The 15,690-nt window shown below is 31.5% G+C and overlaps 3 protein-coding genes across 3 annotated transcripts; 1 reads left to right on the top strand and 2 right to left on the bottom strand.

Annotated features, from left to right (window-relative positions):
- Window positions 1–1,472: 1,472 nt before the first annotated feature.
- Window positions 1,473–2,734, bottom strand: LOC135122490 (stromal cell-derived factor 2). The gene is made up of 4 exons (XM_064046695.1): window positions 2,643–2,734; window positions 2,477–2,584; window positions 1,905–2,267; window positions 1,473–1,799 (listed from the first exon to the last, which is right to left on the bottom strand). Exons 2-4 carry the CDS (start codon window positions 2,550–2,552, stop codon window positions 1,573–1,575), a joined length of 666 nt encoding a protein of 221 aa, XP_063902765.1. The 5' UTR covers window positions 2,553–2,584; window positions 2,643–2,734; the 3' UTR covers window positions 1,473–1,572.
- Window positions 2,684–14,770, top strand: LOC135122485 (phosphatidylinositol 4-kinase type 2-beta-like). Its single transcript, XM_064046688.1, has 7 exons — window positions 2,684–2,771; window positions 2,876–3,383; window positions 3,445–3,563; window positions 13,380–13,580; window positions 13,635–13,766; window positions 13,823–14,430; window positions 14,482–14,770. Exons 2-7 carry the CDS (start codon window positions 3,173–3,175, stop codon window positions 14,561–14,563), a joined length of 1,353 nt encoding a protein of 450 aa, XP_063902758.1. The 5' UTR covers window positions 2,684–2,771; window positions 2,876–3,172; the 3' UTR covers window positions 14,564–14,770.
- LOC135122492 (uncharacterized) lies at window positions 14,712–15,214 on the bottom strand. The gene is made up of 2 exons (XM_064046698.1): window positions 15,091–15,214; window positions 14,712–15,036 (listed from the first exon to the last, which is right to left on the bottom strand). The coding sequence occupies exon 2, from the start codon at window positions 15,021–15,023 to the stop codon at window positions 14,781–14,783; it is 243 nt and encodes an 80-aa protein (XP_063902768.1). The 5' UTR covers window positions 15,024–15,036; window positions 15,091–15,214; the 3' UTR covers window positions 14,712–14,780.
- Between the last annotated feature and the right edge of the window lie 476 nt (window positions 15,215–15,690).

Below are 15,690 nucleotides of genomic sequence, written 5' to 3'. Positions count from 1 at the left end.
TCAATTATTTCTCTCTTTACAAAAAATTACCATGTAAGACATTTTTTGAGTATCGTGTTATTCAAAGGATACCTACTATGTATATTAAGAATAAATTAAAGCCAAAGACAAAGCCCCACACATAACTGCCCTGATCTAAATAGTAATGAAGTTTTCATTCGTTAGCAGACCTAGGGGCCGAGCCTAATTGCAAGATCCATATTTCCTTCCAAAAAATTTACCATTTTAAACGTATTTTAAGTTTCTAAAAATAAAAAACATCATCATAATTGAGATGGAATGGGAGGGCGGGGTTTATATTTTGCCTTTTTTTCTTAATATACATAGTATTCTTTGAACAACACGATGCTCAAAAACATGTTATTAATTTCTTGTAAAGAAATAAGTATTTTGCAGTTAAACTGAGATAGGCCGGTTAGTTGATCTCACATTTTGCCATTTTGTTTCAATATACGTATAGACTTCTTTTCACAACATGAAACTTAAAACATGTTTAAAATGGAAAATTTTTATAAGGAAATATCGATTTTGCAACTAGGCTCCGCCACATAATGGCAAAACCCATATTTCATTACATAAACCATTTTAACCATGTTTTAAATTTTTTGTTATGAAAAGATGGCTATGTATATTAAGAAAAAAAAAAGGCAAAATGTTAGGAAGTATTGTAATGAAGTCCGTCGGCCGACTCTCTACTTTTACAGTTTCTCGACCTTTCATGACCCCTATAGAGTACGAAGAAATGGGCTCCTGTTTCCGTCTGTCTGTCTGTCTGTTGGTCCGTCTGCCGTCCCGATTTTTTTTTTTGAGACTGATTCATCTGTAAGTATTCTCTGGATGTGCGAATGAATTGTCGTTGTCACCCCTTGGTGCTTGGTACCCGGAGCGGACCGCCCCCACCGTCGCCCCTCTACGCCGCCACAGAGTTTTCAAAGATTTTCATTAAAGCTCAAGTACTTTGTGAACTGTTCTATATATTTTCAAATTGATCGGTTATGAAATGTTTCTAAAAAACTAAGCTTAAGAAGTTATTCAAAGTTAAAATTATTATTTCACAAAGTACCAAAGTACTGCATTAGTTCGGTAAGCTTTGTTTTCCACTATTCTCTAATTACTAGAGACGCCTTTCAGTGGACTGCGGGATCCTGTGGAAGTGCATGCCGCAGCAATTTATTTCTGAACAACACGGCATTTTTGTGGTAAATTTACAAATTGATTTCTGATCATAGTTTCTGATTAAATCTCTGCCTTTTCCCTCGTCACAAATGACAGCGATAGTGCTGGCATCTTGCGTTCAAACAATCGTTATTGTAGCCTCCCAATCTTGTACTTTATTCTCTAACATCAACTGGTTTTGGACGACCTTAGCCAACAGCATGGTACCGGGCGTTTTTTTTTAAACTATCTTCCCACCTCTCATACTTGAACCCTCAATTACAATACTTGTAATATGTAAAAATTAATAAACACAATTTTATGGAATCTTAGGTCATATTTTAATGTTGTATATCACAATTCAAATTTATTACAAAAAGAAAACAATAAATTAAACAAACAGACACACTAAACATATTATAACTCCGTGTGCGCCATATGCATGTGTCTTGCCGCTATATCAGGAGCGTGTAGGAAAATGCCTTCCATAGTTTGCCAATGAACAGACCCTGTTGATGAACGTACACCAACAACCTCCATTTGTCCATTAATTGGTCTCCCAAATGTTTTGCCTGACGCTGATAAGTACATATCAGTATCCACATGTTTCAGCATCACACTGTCATCTCTCTGCCAACTATCACCTAAAACATGAAGCTTTAAGATAAACAATAATCAAACGAATTAAATAAGTCACAAAGTTTAACAAACTTTAGTTTTCAAAATGTATTCACAAAAAAAAAACAAACCTGAACACACTACAACCCAGTGGTCTCCTGTATCTCCTTCTCCATTCTCGCCATAACAACTTATTTCTTGATATCCACTGAGAGGACTTGAGAAGTGATGAGAATGCAAATTCTTTTTTGTTTCTAAATGTTCCAGTCGTATAACAGAACCACATTTAATGGGTTCACCTCGTGAGCAAATTTTTCCAGATTCTGCCTTAAGAACCCAATGACTGTTAATATCTTCCTGTACTTCAGTTGCAGTCACTGACTGTTGCCCACTGCCAGTGCCGTATTTCACGTCATGTGAATGTAATCGAACTCGATAATCAGTATTTAACAATTTTACTACTGAACCACAAGTTACATATTTTTGTTTGGCAGCTGAAAAAATAAAAAGGATGTTAAACTCCAGTTAAATACAGAGCGTAGGGGGTACAAAATGAAAAATTTCTACAGAAATGTGTAAAATAAATTAAATTTAGTGTATCCCCAGTTTGCACCAATCAGAACTAGCCACAACAGAAAATGATAGTAAGTCATATTCTTCAATGGAATCTTCATAGTTTTATTAATTGCATATGTCTTTTTACCTTTTACTTCAGAAATATTCGTAGTAATGCACACAGTGGTTATTAAAGCATAAATTATTTTTCTTAAATTTTTCATCCTTCCGCTCTTTTGCTTGACACTTGACACCACTGAAATGACAGTTGAGGAAAATAGACAAATAATAAATGTCCCTAGAGTATCACCAACCTTATCAATTCTAATGGTGCTAGAAGCAATGAATTGTTATTCCAGCAGATAAGCCGCGACATAAGCGAGAGATAACAGTTATATTATTTATTCCATTATCCTCAAAACTCGGTTTTCCACAGAAACAATGTTAGTCATGTGTAAATTAATTCTCGATAAGTGCACGATTAGTTCTTTAACAAATACCAACCATCACTAAAAGACCTAACTCAAACGACATTATTTTGTTCCAGGCTCTCAATTGTCATCTGCTGTCATGTGTAATTAAATGATGTGACTTTTTAGTGTTCATAGTGCAAACTTCTTCATTTTTAATGCGATGTTACAATTGTCACGGTATATATAGTCCGTAGTAAGTTTTGGTTCCCAAACACAGATTAAATTCTAGTCAATTAATAATGCGCTTCTAATTTTTAATGCAAACCTTTTTGTATAGTGTTTTAATTTAGGGTAGTTAGGGCAAAAAATCCATATCAGTTACTAATCAGGATAAATGCAAACAAGTAAAATAAAATTTGCCAAACCGGGTGATGAGTGCCAGTGAGACTGTTCCTATTCTAGCAAACTCTAGTGTAAACGAAGTGCATAGTGCCTTGTCTGTTGCCTGTAGTGATAGTTCAGCTGAGGACGTACCTTTGGTCCCAGAAGTTATCTTTGAACCAGCATTGGATTCCCCAGGATTAAATAGAGAATCACAGCCTCTCCTAGGAGGGCTTGATGTCTCTTATAATCAGTTTCCAGGTGTATAGATTGTGTAACATACAGATAACTTTACCTATTAAGTATATTAAATTTGTTCTAGATGACCCATTGTTCAGTGAGTTGGTGTGGCAGGCAGAAGTTGCTATTGACAATGGCATTTTTCCGGAACGCATTTCTCAGGGCTCCAGTGGATCTTATTTTGTCAAAAACCCCTCTGGAGTTAGTATCTTTTTAAATACCTTAAATAATAGTCATTTTATGAAAAAAAGGTTGGTGTGACGTTGTGGTGTGAGTCATTTTTGGCGCCAGTTACATAGTGAATTGAAATGCCAGTACATATTATGCGAAAAGCGTTTACCAACATAGTCTTATTGTTATTACAAAAATTGAAAGTACAATCAGATTTATAAAACGAATACGCATTGGAGATTTTCGTGAACGTTGTCGCTGCATTAAAATGTAGTATTTCATTCATTTGTTTTTATTGGTCAGATCACGTTAACAATTTTTATTAAATTGACCTTTAATCGTCTTAAACTATCAAAGGACAAAGTTTTTAAAGATGAAAAGATGAATTAAAATGTAGACTTCATTTTATAGTGATTGTGCTTTTGCATAAGCCTTGCTCTGTGTTTCTTAAATAATTAATTCTTCTTTATTAGCAATAAAGCTGGAGTTGAAACAAGATTGCAAATCAGAGGGCCCTCACATAGGCCTTTTCTTTTCATAAAGGAACGTTTTAGTATTTCCAACAATAATTTTCATTTGCAAATCTGACAAACTGATTTAATTAAACCTCAAAGATGCTTCAACAAGGTAAAATATGTATTAATGTTGACATTACAATTACAAATATTAGCTTATCAAATAAATCAACTGTAGATTTTAAGAGTATGTGAAGTATGTACATACATATAATATACCATATGATCAAAAAAAAATTCCTCTAGTAGGATTGAACAAAGAGCGCGTTGGTGTTGCCAACATCATTATTTTAAAAATACATTACACAGCCTACTGCAGAATTTTTTTATATTTGTAGGGACTTTATATGGAAAATACTACCACGTTTTTTTTTAGTAAGGTCTAAATATGTTTGTTTATTAGACCAATTATTGTTTTTTCATAAAAAATACAGTATGGTAAAATTCCAAAAAGACATAGAATTTTTGTGAAATGATTATCAGGTTTATACCTATATTAGTTTCATTTACTTGAAGCCATATTATAAAAATTCTTATCGTACTAACAGAATTCATCAATATGATATGAAGGGAGAATACACAAGATAAACACGGCTCAGGTGTAATAATACAGATAAAACATTTTTAGTAGATAAGTGAAGTGGTTAGGGGAACCATGAAAAATATGAGTCTTTGGCAAAAAAAATATAATTTTTTACTCAAATTTGAATAAAAATACATTTTTTTTATGTATGTACATAGTTATAAACCAAGTACATCTATACATTATTCCAGTTTAAGTTTATATGGGAGATTTCGCGACCGTGTTATCACTTATCAGTTGTTAATTTTTGTTTACAACTTATCACGGCATATTTCAGAATCTATTTGAAGTTTTGTCTTAATCTACACATTTAACCCCATTTTTACTATCTTTTATTATATCTTGACATGTCTCAAAAACTTGCAAATGCATCATATCAGAATGTTTTGGTGTATAATTTTTACTTCAAAAGGCAAATATTATTGCTATTTTTTTTTTCAAAAATAATTTTACTCGCTCAAGATTTAAGTACATATTTTGTGAAGGTAATAAAGATTTTTTTATTTAAAGTCAATGCCACAATAAAAATTGTTTAGTTATGTTATAGCGAAATTATAATCCATAAAAATTGAATTTTATCATACGAATTGGCAGAGTTTGTTACAATTTTCTAGATTCATGTACCAACATCTGAAAATCGTTTTTAGTAATATACATAAAATGCATTGCTTATGGTTTTTTTAGACTATCAGCTCATGGAAATGGTTATTATTAATTTTTATGTATTTAATAAAAATCGAAAAAAAAATAGAAGATAAAATTGTGGAGGTCTAAATTTTCTCACAAACAGATTACTTTTAGATAGATAAAAATATGAGCCGGCGCCATCTTATTTTTAGAATTAATGTGTTGTGTGTGTGCGCGTGCGCATCTGCGTCTTTCTAGTTAATTATTCCAAAAAATAGAAAATATGTGGCGTACTTGCAATTGTTCGATTGAATTCTAATTTCCATGGATTAATCAGACAACTAAAAAAATTCTACTTTATTTGTTTTTATATTTTCAGATGTTATGACTTAATATTATCACCACTAATGGAATTAGTTCCATAAGTAACGTTTACCACCAACTTTATAAAATATATATAGTATATACGCAAAGATCGTCAGTTGTAAAATCTTTAAAATTGTCTATCTACGTAAACTTGAACTGTTGCAACGTAAAAGAACCAATAACACCGTCTCTTGCTTTTAGACTCCCTAAATGAGAAAATTTTGCAAATCTTTTAAGAATTCCGCTTTTGCAAGCTTCTAAAATTGGTTTAAGAAAAGATTAATTTATGAGTAACAAGTTTTTGAAAATCGTCTTCATAGCAGTACCTAAACAAAACATAATTGTATAGTGGTGTTTTTCTAAATACGTGCAGGATGTCTCGAACAGACACAATTGATTTCAAGATTGTCAACATTCAATTAATTGAGTTAAATATTGCGAATCAAAGTCCTTGAAACGTTGTTTTTGAGTGCCTGGACCTTCAAAGATCTTTTCTTATTCTGAAATATCTAATTAAATGTCATACAAAGAAATCCAGCGTGTAGGAAGCACTTTTTGTAATTTCGACGGACTTGGAACGTCCTGCCTTTTTCCATTAAGCCGTGACAATCAAGTTAGATATGATTATTTCAGTAAATTAAAACGACCTACGTTACTGTGTTTTGTAGTGAGTCAACAGTACTTGCTAATGATAAATCATTTGCTTCATAGACAAATGATAATATGTAGATTTGATGCATTATGTAAATTTATTCTCCTATGTTCTTCAAATGCGGTAACTACATATATATATTCCATTACATTTGATAAGTTTTTGTTTTAATTTGGAATGAATATCTTCCAGAATTGTTGGTATTTTGTCGAATTTTTTATTTCCGAAAAATTATTTACACGAGAGTGCCGCCCGATAAAAATGAAAACAGATAATCTCCCAAACGCCTGGACTAATTGTTGTGGAATTTTAAATGTATTCTAAAAATATTGTATATATGATAAAACACCAACCAAAATTTTGATAAATCCTGTTTTAAAAGAGGATGAAATAGTAGTAGCAACAAAGCATATACAAAAAATTCAGTGATAGTGTTTGAAGCAAATACTAAAAACAAAAAAGTGACCTGTCAGATTTCTTTTTTGTCAAAATGCGTTTTTAATTTTTACTGTTTTCAATATACCTATACATATGTACAAATATATGTATAATATACTACATTGTTTATAGTATTGACAAGTGTTAATTCATATTTCAACCACTGTCATAAAATTAGTATACCTGTTTACAAAAATAAATCGAAATTCATTTCATTTCATCTTAAATATTCATTGACGTTTTGAGGGTGTTAATTTAATAATTTTTAACCAAACAAAATAGCAAGTACATGTAAAATCAATGGCAAATGTTGTTTCTCTGTCACTTACGTGGGGAGTTTTCATTATAAGATTTATGTAATAGATATACATACAAAAATCTCTTGAATTCGTATAAGGAAAACATTGATTTAAATACTTCAATTTATTGCAAATCAAAAAATGTACGATTTTCGATATGAATTCTCCGAAAATAATTAAAATTAAGTATAGTTTCGAATTTTTATATTAAAAAGTTGTTTTTTAGGAATGTAAAGTTGATAGGTGAAAAAATCTGTAACAGTAAAATTAAACACTGCTACCTGTAAGACATGAAACTCTCCTATAAGGAATTACGATTAGTGGCACAAAATTAACAACGTAGTTGCTGACATATCTGTAATCATGTGACACTGCTAATGATAGTGAGTGTTGTTTACTAGTATCAGAAAATACTTTTATTGCAATATATTATTTTTTCGATTGCTCGGTTATTCTACGCTTGCATAATGTAGTCACTATGTTAAGCAACTCTCTGAGCATACATTATGTTGAAGAATTTCGGGGAGGCATTATTTAATGAGACTAAATAATTGCCCTTGGTAAATTCCTCACAGCTTTGAACAGATATCCACATCTCTACAAACCACTGCAGCTATTTTTGTAACTACGTGGTTGATGACTGTATCCGTGATAGATAAAACAAATTGATGGTTCCAAAGTTTTTAATGATGCGAATCCAGTTAAATGTCAGATTAGTATTATTTATCAAAGCAGTGATGAATACCAGTCACGTTAAAAACGCATATAGGAGATAGACACACATCAGACTTAAATTTCGCGACACTTGAAGGAATTAATTGAAACATATTTAATTTTTACTCCCTGAGCGTAACCCAACGAGGTATTGTAATCGAATCCATGGGACGACTGGCTATTTTTATGTTTTCTCGACGTTGCATGACCTATAGAGTTTTAAACAACAGGTTTCCCATTTGAGCCTGTCCGGATTTTTATTGGACAGATAATGTATTATCCAAAGAAACAGTTACAGTACTATGTTGAAGTTATTATTTATCCTGCTTTAAATTCAACTATATTTAACATAAGATAAAAAAGATAACCTTCGACATTGTAGAGAATTTCGGCCTAAAATCTTTGAATGGGTGGTCACCAAATAGAGAATCCAGTTGATTATTTTATACTCGTGTTTAAATTTTTAATTGATAAGGACAAACGAGCGAAAGCAAATTTAGCAACACGGTGTTGCGGTTAATAAATCTGACAATGAGTTCCGCTGTATTTATGACAGTGGGTTTTTACTTCAGTGTTTGTGGCGGCTGCAAAAATCTTTCAACCATCGCATTCAGTTCTGCGTAATCTCTACTGCTTGGCTTGTTCTAAGAATTTAATGTAGTCATATTTATTTGTCTTCGCACTATACATCTACATACACAGTGAAAGACTAGGGAAAAACGTTCTAAATAAAGCACATGATATTGTATTAGCTGACCTTTGACCAAGAGACGTAATTTATTTTGTACTAATGCCACAACAATCACATTTTAAGTTTTTTCGATTTATTATTAAAAATACTGTTGTGTGTTATTTGTACGTGACTATGTATCACCGACACATAATTACCCAATATAGCAATTTTACGGTAGTTAAACGAGTAATGAACTTTTTGTTCATTACTCGTTTTTCATAGAATGCAGTACTTATTTACGTAAATATGGGGTAACTTTGAGACAGTTTGTTAATATTTGTGTTACGCCCATACTAATCAACTAAATGTCTACATTGCTCATGACAGATAGGTAATTAAAAAATCTAAAAAACACAATAATCCTATTGCAATTTTTTTACTAACACTAGCCTTGGTAAAAAAATTGAAGACAATTGAAATAACGTGGCAACGCCTCACCGGAATTTCAAAAAACATAGCACTCTGTATAGTAGAAAATAATTTGGGTATATGATCCTTAAAAAACCGTACAACTTTAGTCCTTAAGCTTTTTTTTCTATTTCTAATAATAATAATAATTAATGAAATATCGAGGAGTGTGATACGGTGACTCACCGTGTACATACATATATCAATCAAACTTTAATGTGCATAACAGATGCATGTAGGAGGTTTAATTACGATTTAAATGCACATTTTATTTTGTCCCCAGAGAAATGCGGCCATCACACTATTTATGAGGTTAATAGGCTTCATTATTCATTGATTTTTGTAGTGTTTATACAAAATATGTTTGTCTAAGTATAGGCTTTTATATGTATATGTTTACTTTTTTATTTTATTTCACTTTTAGTTCGTAGGTTGTACGAACCGTAGATAGTTTCTCATTACATTTTTCTTCCCTTGTGATAAATTTTGCAATTAACCTGTTCAGGAAATAAGGGAAACCGGGAAAAATACTTGTTGACAAAGCTTCTACCGTTTTAAATTATAAAATCAACTGAGAATTAAAATATCTCTGCGTGAGCAATTAAAATAAAAATTAATAAATTTTTCGTTTCTCATTATATTTATAGGATCATTGTAATGAATATCTAATTTTATGACTCTATACTTGTTTAATCATGAACGGTTCACCCCATTTTCCAAGAATTTTGGGAATACAGTGATGTTTTTATTAGTATTACACTGTACCTATCCCAATTCGTATGTGTCCTTGCTAAAATATTGACGACGGCATCACAAAATTTTGTAGCGGGAAAACTCATTTGAAACATACGCATATCATGTTTCGTTACCTTTACTTTAACACTACATTATTTTACCTTGTAGGAATTTTCATAAGAAAATAAAATTCGCAAAGTCAAATTTTATAATAATTATTTGAAAACGTTAACAAAACGATTATGGTAAATTAGTAAATTAAAAGTTGAAGATAATGGATATGGTAATTGCGAAGATTGTCATATGATGCATTGAGAAATTTACATTTTCATATTCACTGAGTTAGAAAAGACCAAAAAAAATAAACGTTCAGATACAATTAGATTGGCCCTATTATAATCGTAAAAACAGAATACGATCAGGATTAATGTGTCTAGCCTGATAAGATAATTCAATAAATCATAATAAAAACAATTCGACATTCTTAAAAAGATTATTGTCGCGTATAAAATAACATTCCTGGACTAAAATTGAGGCACTTTTGCTCAAACATATAAACTAAATTAAGACACAAATACTCGTGTCTGTAGGCACTATATTCAAAAATTATCTTTCACGTATATGTACTAAAAATGTCCAAGGCGCTTAGGTCAATGTCGATAAGGCTATGTCCCAGTTTTTATGCAAATAATATTTCTTAAAGAATAACCGATATAATTATGTAGTTATTCATCGCAGCGAGGTTTTTTGCAGCAATTAATTAATATTAAACGTGTAGCACTACAGTGCAAACCAAAAAGAACATTCAGATTTCAGTTACAGAAATTTATGTATTCAAAATTGGTCTACCATATACTTCATAGACGTATTAAAAATTATGACGTGGTTTAATTAGTGAACCATAAACAATGTTATGTGTATACCTACCTACCAACTAGATAACCAGATGTAATTTCATAGCACTGTTTTTTTTTTGATAAGGATTATTAACTGTAAACAAAACGTAAGCAATATCTTTCTATTAAAATAAATCATTTATAACCACTACATTCTAGACATCAGTAGCTGTACATTGTACAAAACATCAAATAAATATGTTTACGTTGTTTAGTGCAAAATTTAATATGTACAATACTTATTCCGAAGCAATTTATAAAATTTCCAACATGCTTAAAGTTTGTTAAATTTTCTATCGTAATTCGGTAGAAATCAGTGATCATTACATGAAAATTGCTTATTTTTTATGGTTTGACAGCAAACAACGAAGGAATACTATTTTCCATCGGTGGAATTTTTCCCGAACAAAGAGGGAACACAATTTAACAACGTTCCTTCTAGAAATAATTATCTAATGTTCACGATTGTTGTAATCACCAACGGATCTCTTTTTTTTTTCATATTACTGACATACAGTTGAATCATAACTGCGTTTTTAACATTCGACTAAAATTATTAGTATAATTCTATCAAAATTACTTGAAGTTCATATGTGAGTGAAAATATTTTATAATTTTCGATGGCTTTTTCTCGGTGACTACTTCGATACACCATGAAGTATTTTATTCATTACGAATTATTCATTTCAAGTACATATAAAGCTTTGACCACCTAGCGATCTACTCGGTCAAACTGACCTCAACTTAAGTCACCAAAACACGAATCCAAATCTAAATCTGACACGAACTTAAGTAATGTTGTACATACCTATAACCACATAGATATAACTTTAATTTTAAAAATTCAAGGTATTTCCAGGTACTCAGTGGAAACTTTATTGATTTGACAATATATTTTGCACGCTGTTTTTATGTGAGTGTCTATAAATGATTTACACCTCGTTTAAAAAAAAAACATGATTTTAGACTAAAAGAGTTTGCCGCTTGTAAAAATGATGCCCTTACGTAAAATTTTATTTTTACAATCAAATTTAAGTAAGGCACAAATTATCATTCTCAAATAGATTTTGAAGCAATTGTTGGTTAATATAATTTGTTACTTTACTTCGTAGTTTTAAAAACTATTATGTTTGAAGTGACCAAATAAAGAAAACTCAAGTGGCGCTAAATCAGGAGATCGTGCAGGCCATACAGGTTGTAAACCTCTACTGACGATCCTGTTATCAAACAACCATTGCAAATATTCTAAACTTGTGCGAGTAATAGGTATGTGCTGTCGCACCATCTTGTTTGAATTAACCAAATTTTAATTCGTCATCTAGCAATTGCATAATAAATGGGTTCAACCAGTCTTCAGCATGAAACCGCTGTGCACACGCCTGTTTTAATTGGGTGTCAATTATGTTGCTTAATTTTGATTAATTTCAAAGAGGCGGCAAAATTTCTTTTTCCAATAGTATTGCGTTGCATGAATTATTTATAAAATAGATACTGTGTATTTTACACTAATGTAAAGTGTATGTCGTAATTAAAAAAGTCACCGAAATAATATATTTTTGAATTCTTTCCTGACATGTACATTGTTTAAAAAGTAGTCTTTGTACAACTGCTTTAAAAGCTTAGGTTTGCGTACGTTTGAATTTTTTAACAAGTAATCCGTAGTGGTTAATTAACAGTTACCATTGTAAAAATTGACCTTATGAATTAACCTTTCGTGTTGGTAGCGTTAAATAGAAAGTGAAAAATTTCACACGAGTTACATTTGACATGTGTTAGCGAATGAAAATTTGAACACACACAAAAAAGAGGAATCGTCGTTAAAATATTTGAATGGTAATACATAAGGTATTACGATGATGTGGCAACAAATTTAAATTATAGTAAAATCTCCTGAATTTTGACGTTAGCGCAAGGAATATTTTAATTATAAGGAATAAAACAAAACACATTTGAAATAAGTACAATCGACACATATTCAGTACTATCAAAATCAAAATAAGGTGAATAGATGTTCAAATTCAGCTATACGAGATTATTATTAAACCTGTAAGAAAATATTAAAGCCCTCCCGTTATTGAGTCTGCAATGATATTAATTTAAGTGGTAATCATTTCCAAGGTCCTTTCCCCTAAAATGGATCGACGTTTATGACTAGTTTAAATGCCATGAATAAACTATTATAAATCTCGAATAACCAATTATGAAGTGTGGATAATGTAATAACTTAAATAAAAACATCCAGAATAGTATTGTATCCTTACGAAAAAAGATTTAAGCCTGAATAAGTGAATTTCCTGTCACGTGTTTTCAAGGAACACTTCCTTTTTTGTAGTTAAATTACATTAGAACCATGAACAGTTAAAAATCTTAACATGAACTGTGAATCTACAATCATTAAAACAAAAATAATACGAGTGTAATTAACTAATCTTAACAATCGCGTCGAATGCGGCTCATTTCTGTTTAAACAATTGTCCTTTTGTGAAATTACAAGCTGAATTAATAATTTGCACGACGTTGGCGAATTTCTTTGTTGTTCCATTAAAGACGATTAGGTACAGTCACTTGTCATTGTTTAATAGAAGAAAATAAGTAATAAGTTAAAAGTACATCTTTATACCTAGGAAATAGAATATAACGAAAGTAACTCATTATTTAAATTTTTAATACAAAAAAATGTAAAAATGCATTGGATTTCCATAAGAACAAATATTATATCTTTACCGAGTATTTTAAAAACTTAAGTTTGTCCAATAGGGCAGATGTGTGGCTTTAAAAATTTCAAAATTAATTACCTTGAAAAATGCAACATCAGCTCACAATTCGCATTAGCACCAGCAATTGAAACTTCGTAAAACTAATATGTTCTTTGTGTACCAGAAAATCATCGCAGTTTTCAAACCCAAAGACGAAGAACCCTATGGTCGCTTAAATCCCAAATGGACAAAATGGATGCATAAACTATGTTGTCCCTGCTGTTTTGGAAGATCCTGTTTGATTCCAAATCAAGGATATTTATCAGAGGCAGCCGCATATTTAGTTGATTCTAAACTCAATCTCGATATAGTACCCAAAACGAGAGTAATGGAATTGTTTTTTTGTTTTGTAGGCTCTTAATAATTTGAGATTTTTTAGGTTGTAAAATTAGTGTCAGAAACATTTAATTATCCTAGGATAGACAGGCAAAAAGCACGGATGAAGAGAGCGATAATGGAACAGTTTCCAAATGTTGGTTTAAGATTTAATAGGATAGGTCTCCCACCAAAGGTTCTATTTCTTATTTGCATATGTGCAGCAGTGTTAATTTGGAATTGGAATTTTAGTGTGGTTCATTCCAATTGTTTGTAGATGGTTATAAAGACGCAGATTATTGGTTACGGAGATTTGAGGTCGAACCACTGCCTCCAAGAATGGCACAGAAGTTTCAACTTCAGTTTGAACGTTTAGTTGTTTTAGATTACATTATTAGAAACACAGATCGTGGAAATGATAATTGGCTTATAAAGTATGAACAACCAACAATTTCAAATGGAAATGGGCCAGTGGAGTTAACAGAAACGACAGACTGGAATGTAGTTAATTTCCCAGAGATAAGCATTGCTGCGATAGACAATGGTTTAGCTTTCCCTTACAAACATCCAGATAGTTGGAGGGCTTACCCTTACCATTGGGCATGGTTACCACAAGCCAAAGTTCCGTTCAGTAAAGAAACGAAAGATCTTGTTCTACGACCGTTAGCTGATATGAATTTTGTACAGGACTTATGTGATGATTTATATTTACTATTTAAGCAAGACAAAGGATTCGATAGAAGTTTATACGAAAGACAAATGTCAGTAGTTAGGGGCCAAATTCTTAATCTTACACAAGCTCTAAAAGATGGAAAGTCTCCAGTGCAACTAGTTCAGATGCCGGCTGTTGTTGTGGAAAGGTATAAAGTTATATGTATATAATTATTAGTTGTCTAATTCGTACGTTTCAGATCACAAAGCCAACAAACAAATCGATTTTTCAACTTTACACAACGCTTCCAGGATAAAAGCCCCTTCTTCTCATGGTGTTAACAGATTGTTTTTATAACTACATAAAAAATAGGCCAGAGGTTTTTAATACATTATCTTATACAGTACTATTGCTGTTATTTTAACTAGAAAATTTTTTAATGAAATCATTGTGAGATTTATTTTCCTGTCAATTAAGTTAAAAAAGAAACTGAGTAAATTATTTATTAAACGAAAACAGAGGTACTACAATAAAACGTATATTAATAATCTTGTGATTTTACTGATCTCCTAAATAATCTGTTCTTACTTTTTCTGCCCTTGGATCATCATGACGAATAACAGTGTATTTCTCTTTATATCTTCTATTATCTCCGTCTATAGCGTTGTAGTAGTAGAATACACTTCCAGTAGCCATTGCAATACCAATTAAACCCATTATACCACTGCCAATAATGTCTGGAATTTCATTCCAACCTCTTTTGAGTAAACCCATGCTAGCTCGACCTGATACAGAAGCCATTGTATGGGACTAGCTATTTAATACAATTGTTAAAAATTGCATAGGAGCAGTTTATATTATTTGTTACCTGTTGTCTGTAAGATATTAGTCCTTTTTTTTAATTACTTTTTTATATTATAACAGAACAAATAAATTGTCTATGACATAACCATAACAGACAAATGGTAATGACACTAGTGACAGAACTGACAGATACAGAACGCTTGTAATCAGAAATGAAAAGTCCCTACAAAGAAACACAAAAAACAGAGCCCCCTGGTGTAGTAATGACACAACTAACAAGAAGGCACGTAGTTTAAAAGTTAAATCATGGCCGACTCCATTAATCTCTAAAGAGATATGGCCGTTCCATTCGGCATTTTTTGGCAAGTACAGCAAGTATGCCATGAAGTGACCCTAAACTGGCGGACTCTGGTGGTCCTTACGCATATTAATTTTTAATTACAGATTTCTTTATTGACTGACATTGATGTTTTATCCTAATTTGAGCGGTAATTGCAAATAAATCGTCAGACATGAAGAAATGTTATTTATGTGGGAACAGTACTAAACCTTTCTTTGGATTTCCAGGTGACAAATATTTAAGAATCAATTTGTGTAAGAATATTGAACAACATGCAGAAATTTATTCCGCTACTGTCCCTTTTTAGCAGGGTACATTATAAAA

Source organism: Zophobas morio, unplaced genomic scaffold, assembly GCF_036711695.1.
Source record: "Zophobas morio isolate AGI-343-1 ecotype UQ-CSIRO unplaced genomic scaffold, CSIRO_AGI_Zmor_V1 ptg000005l, whole genome shotgun sequence".
NCBI classification, from domain to species: Eukaryota; Metazoa; Arthropoda; class Insecta; order Coleoptera; family Tenebrionidae; genus Zophobas; species Zophobas morio.
This window is presented reverse-complemented; position numbering and strand designations above follow the sequence as displayed.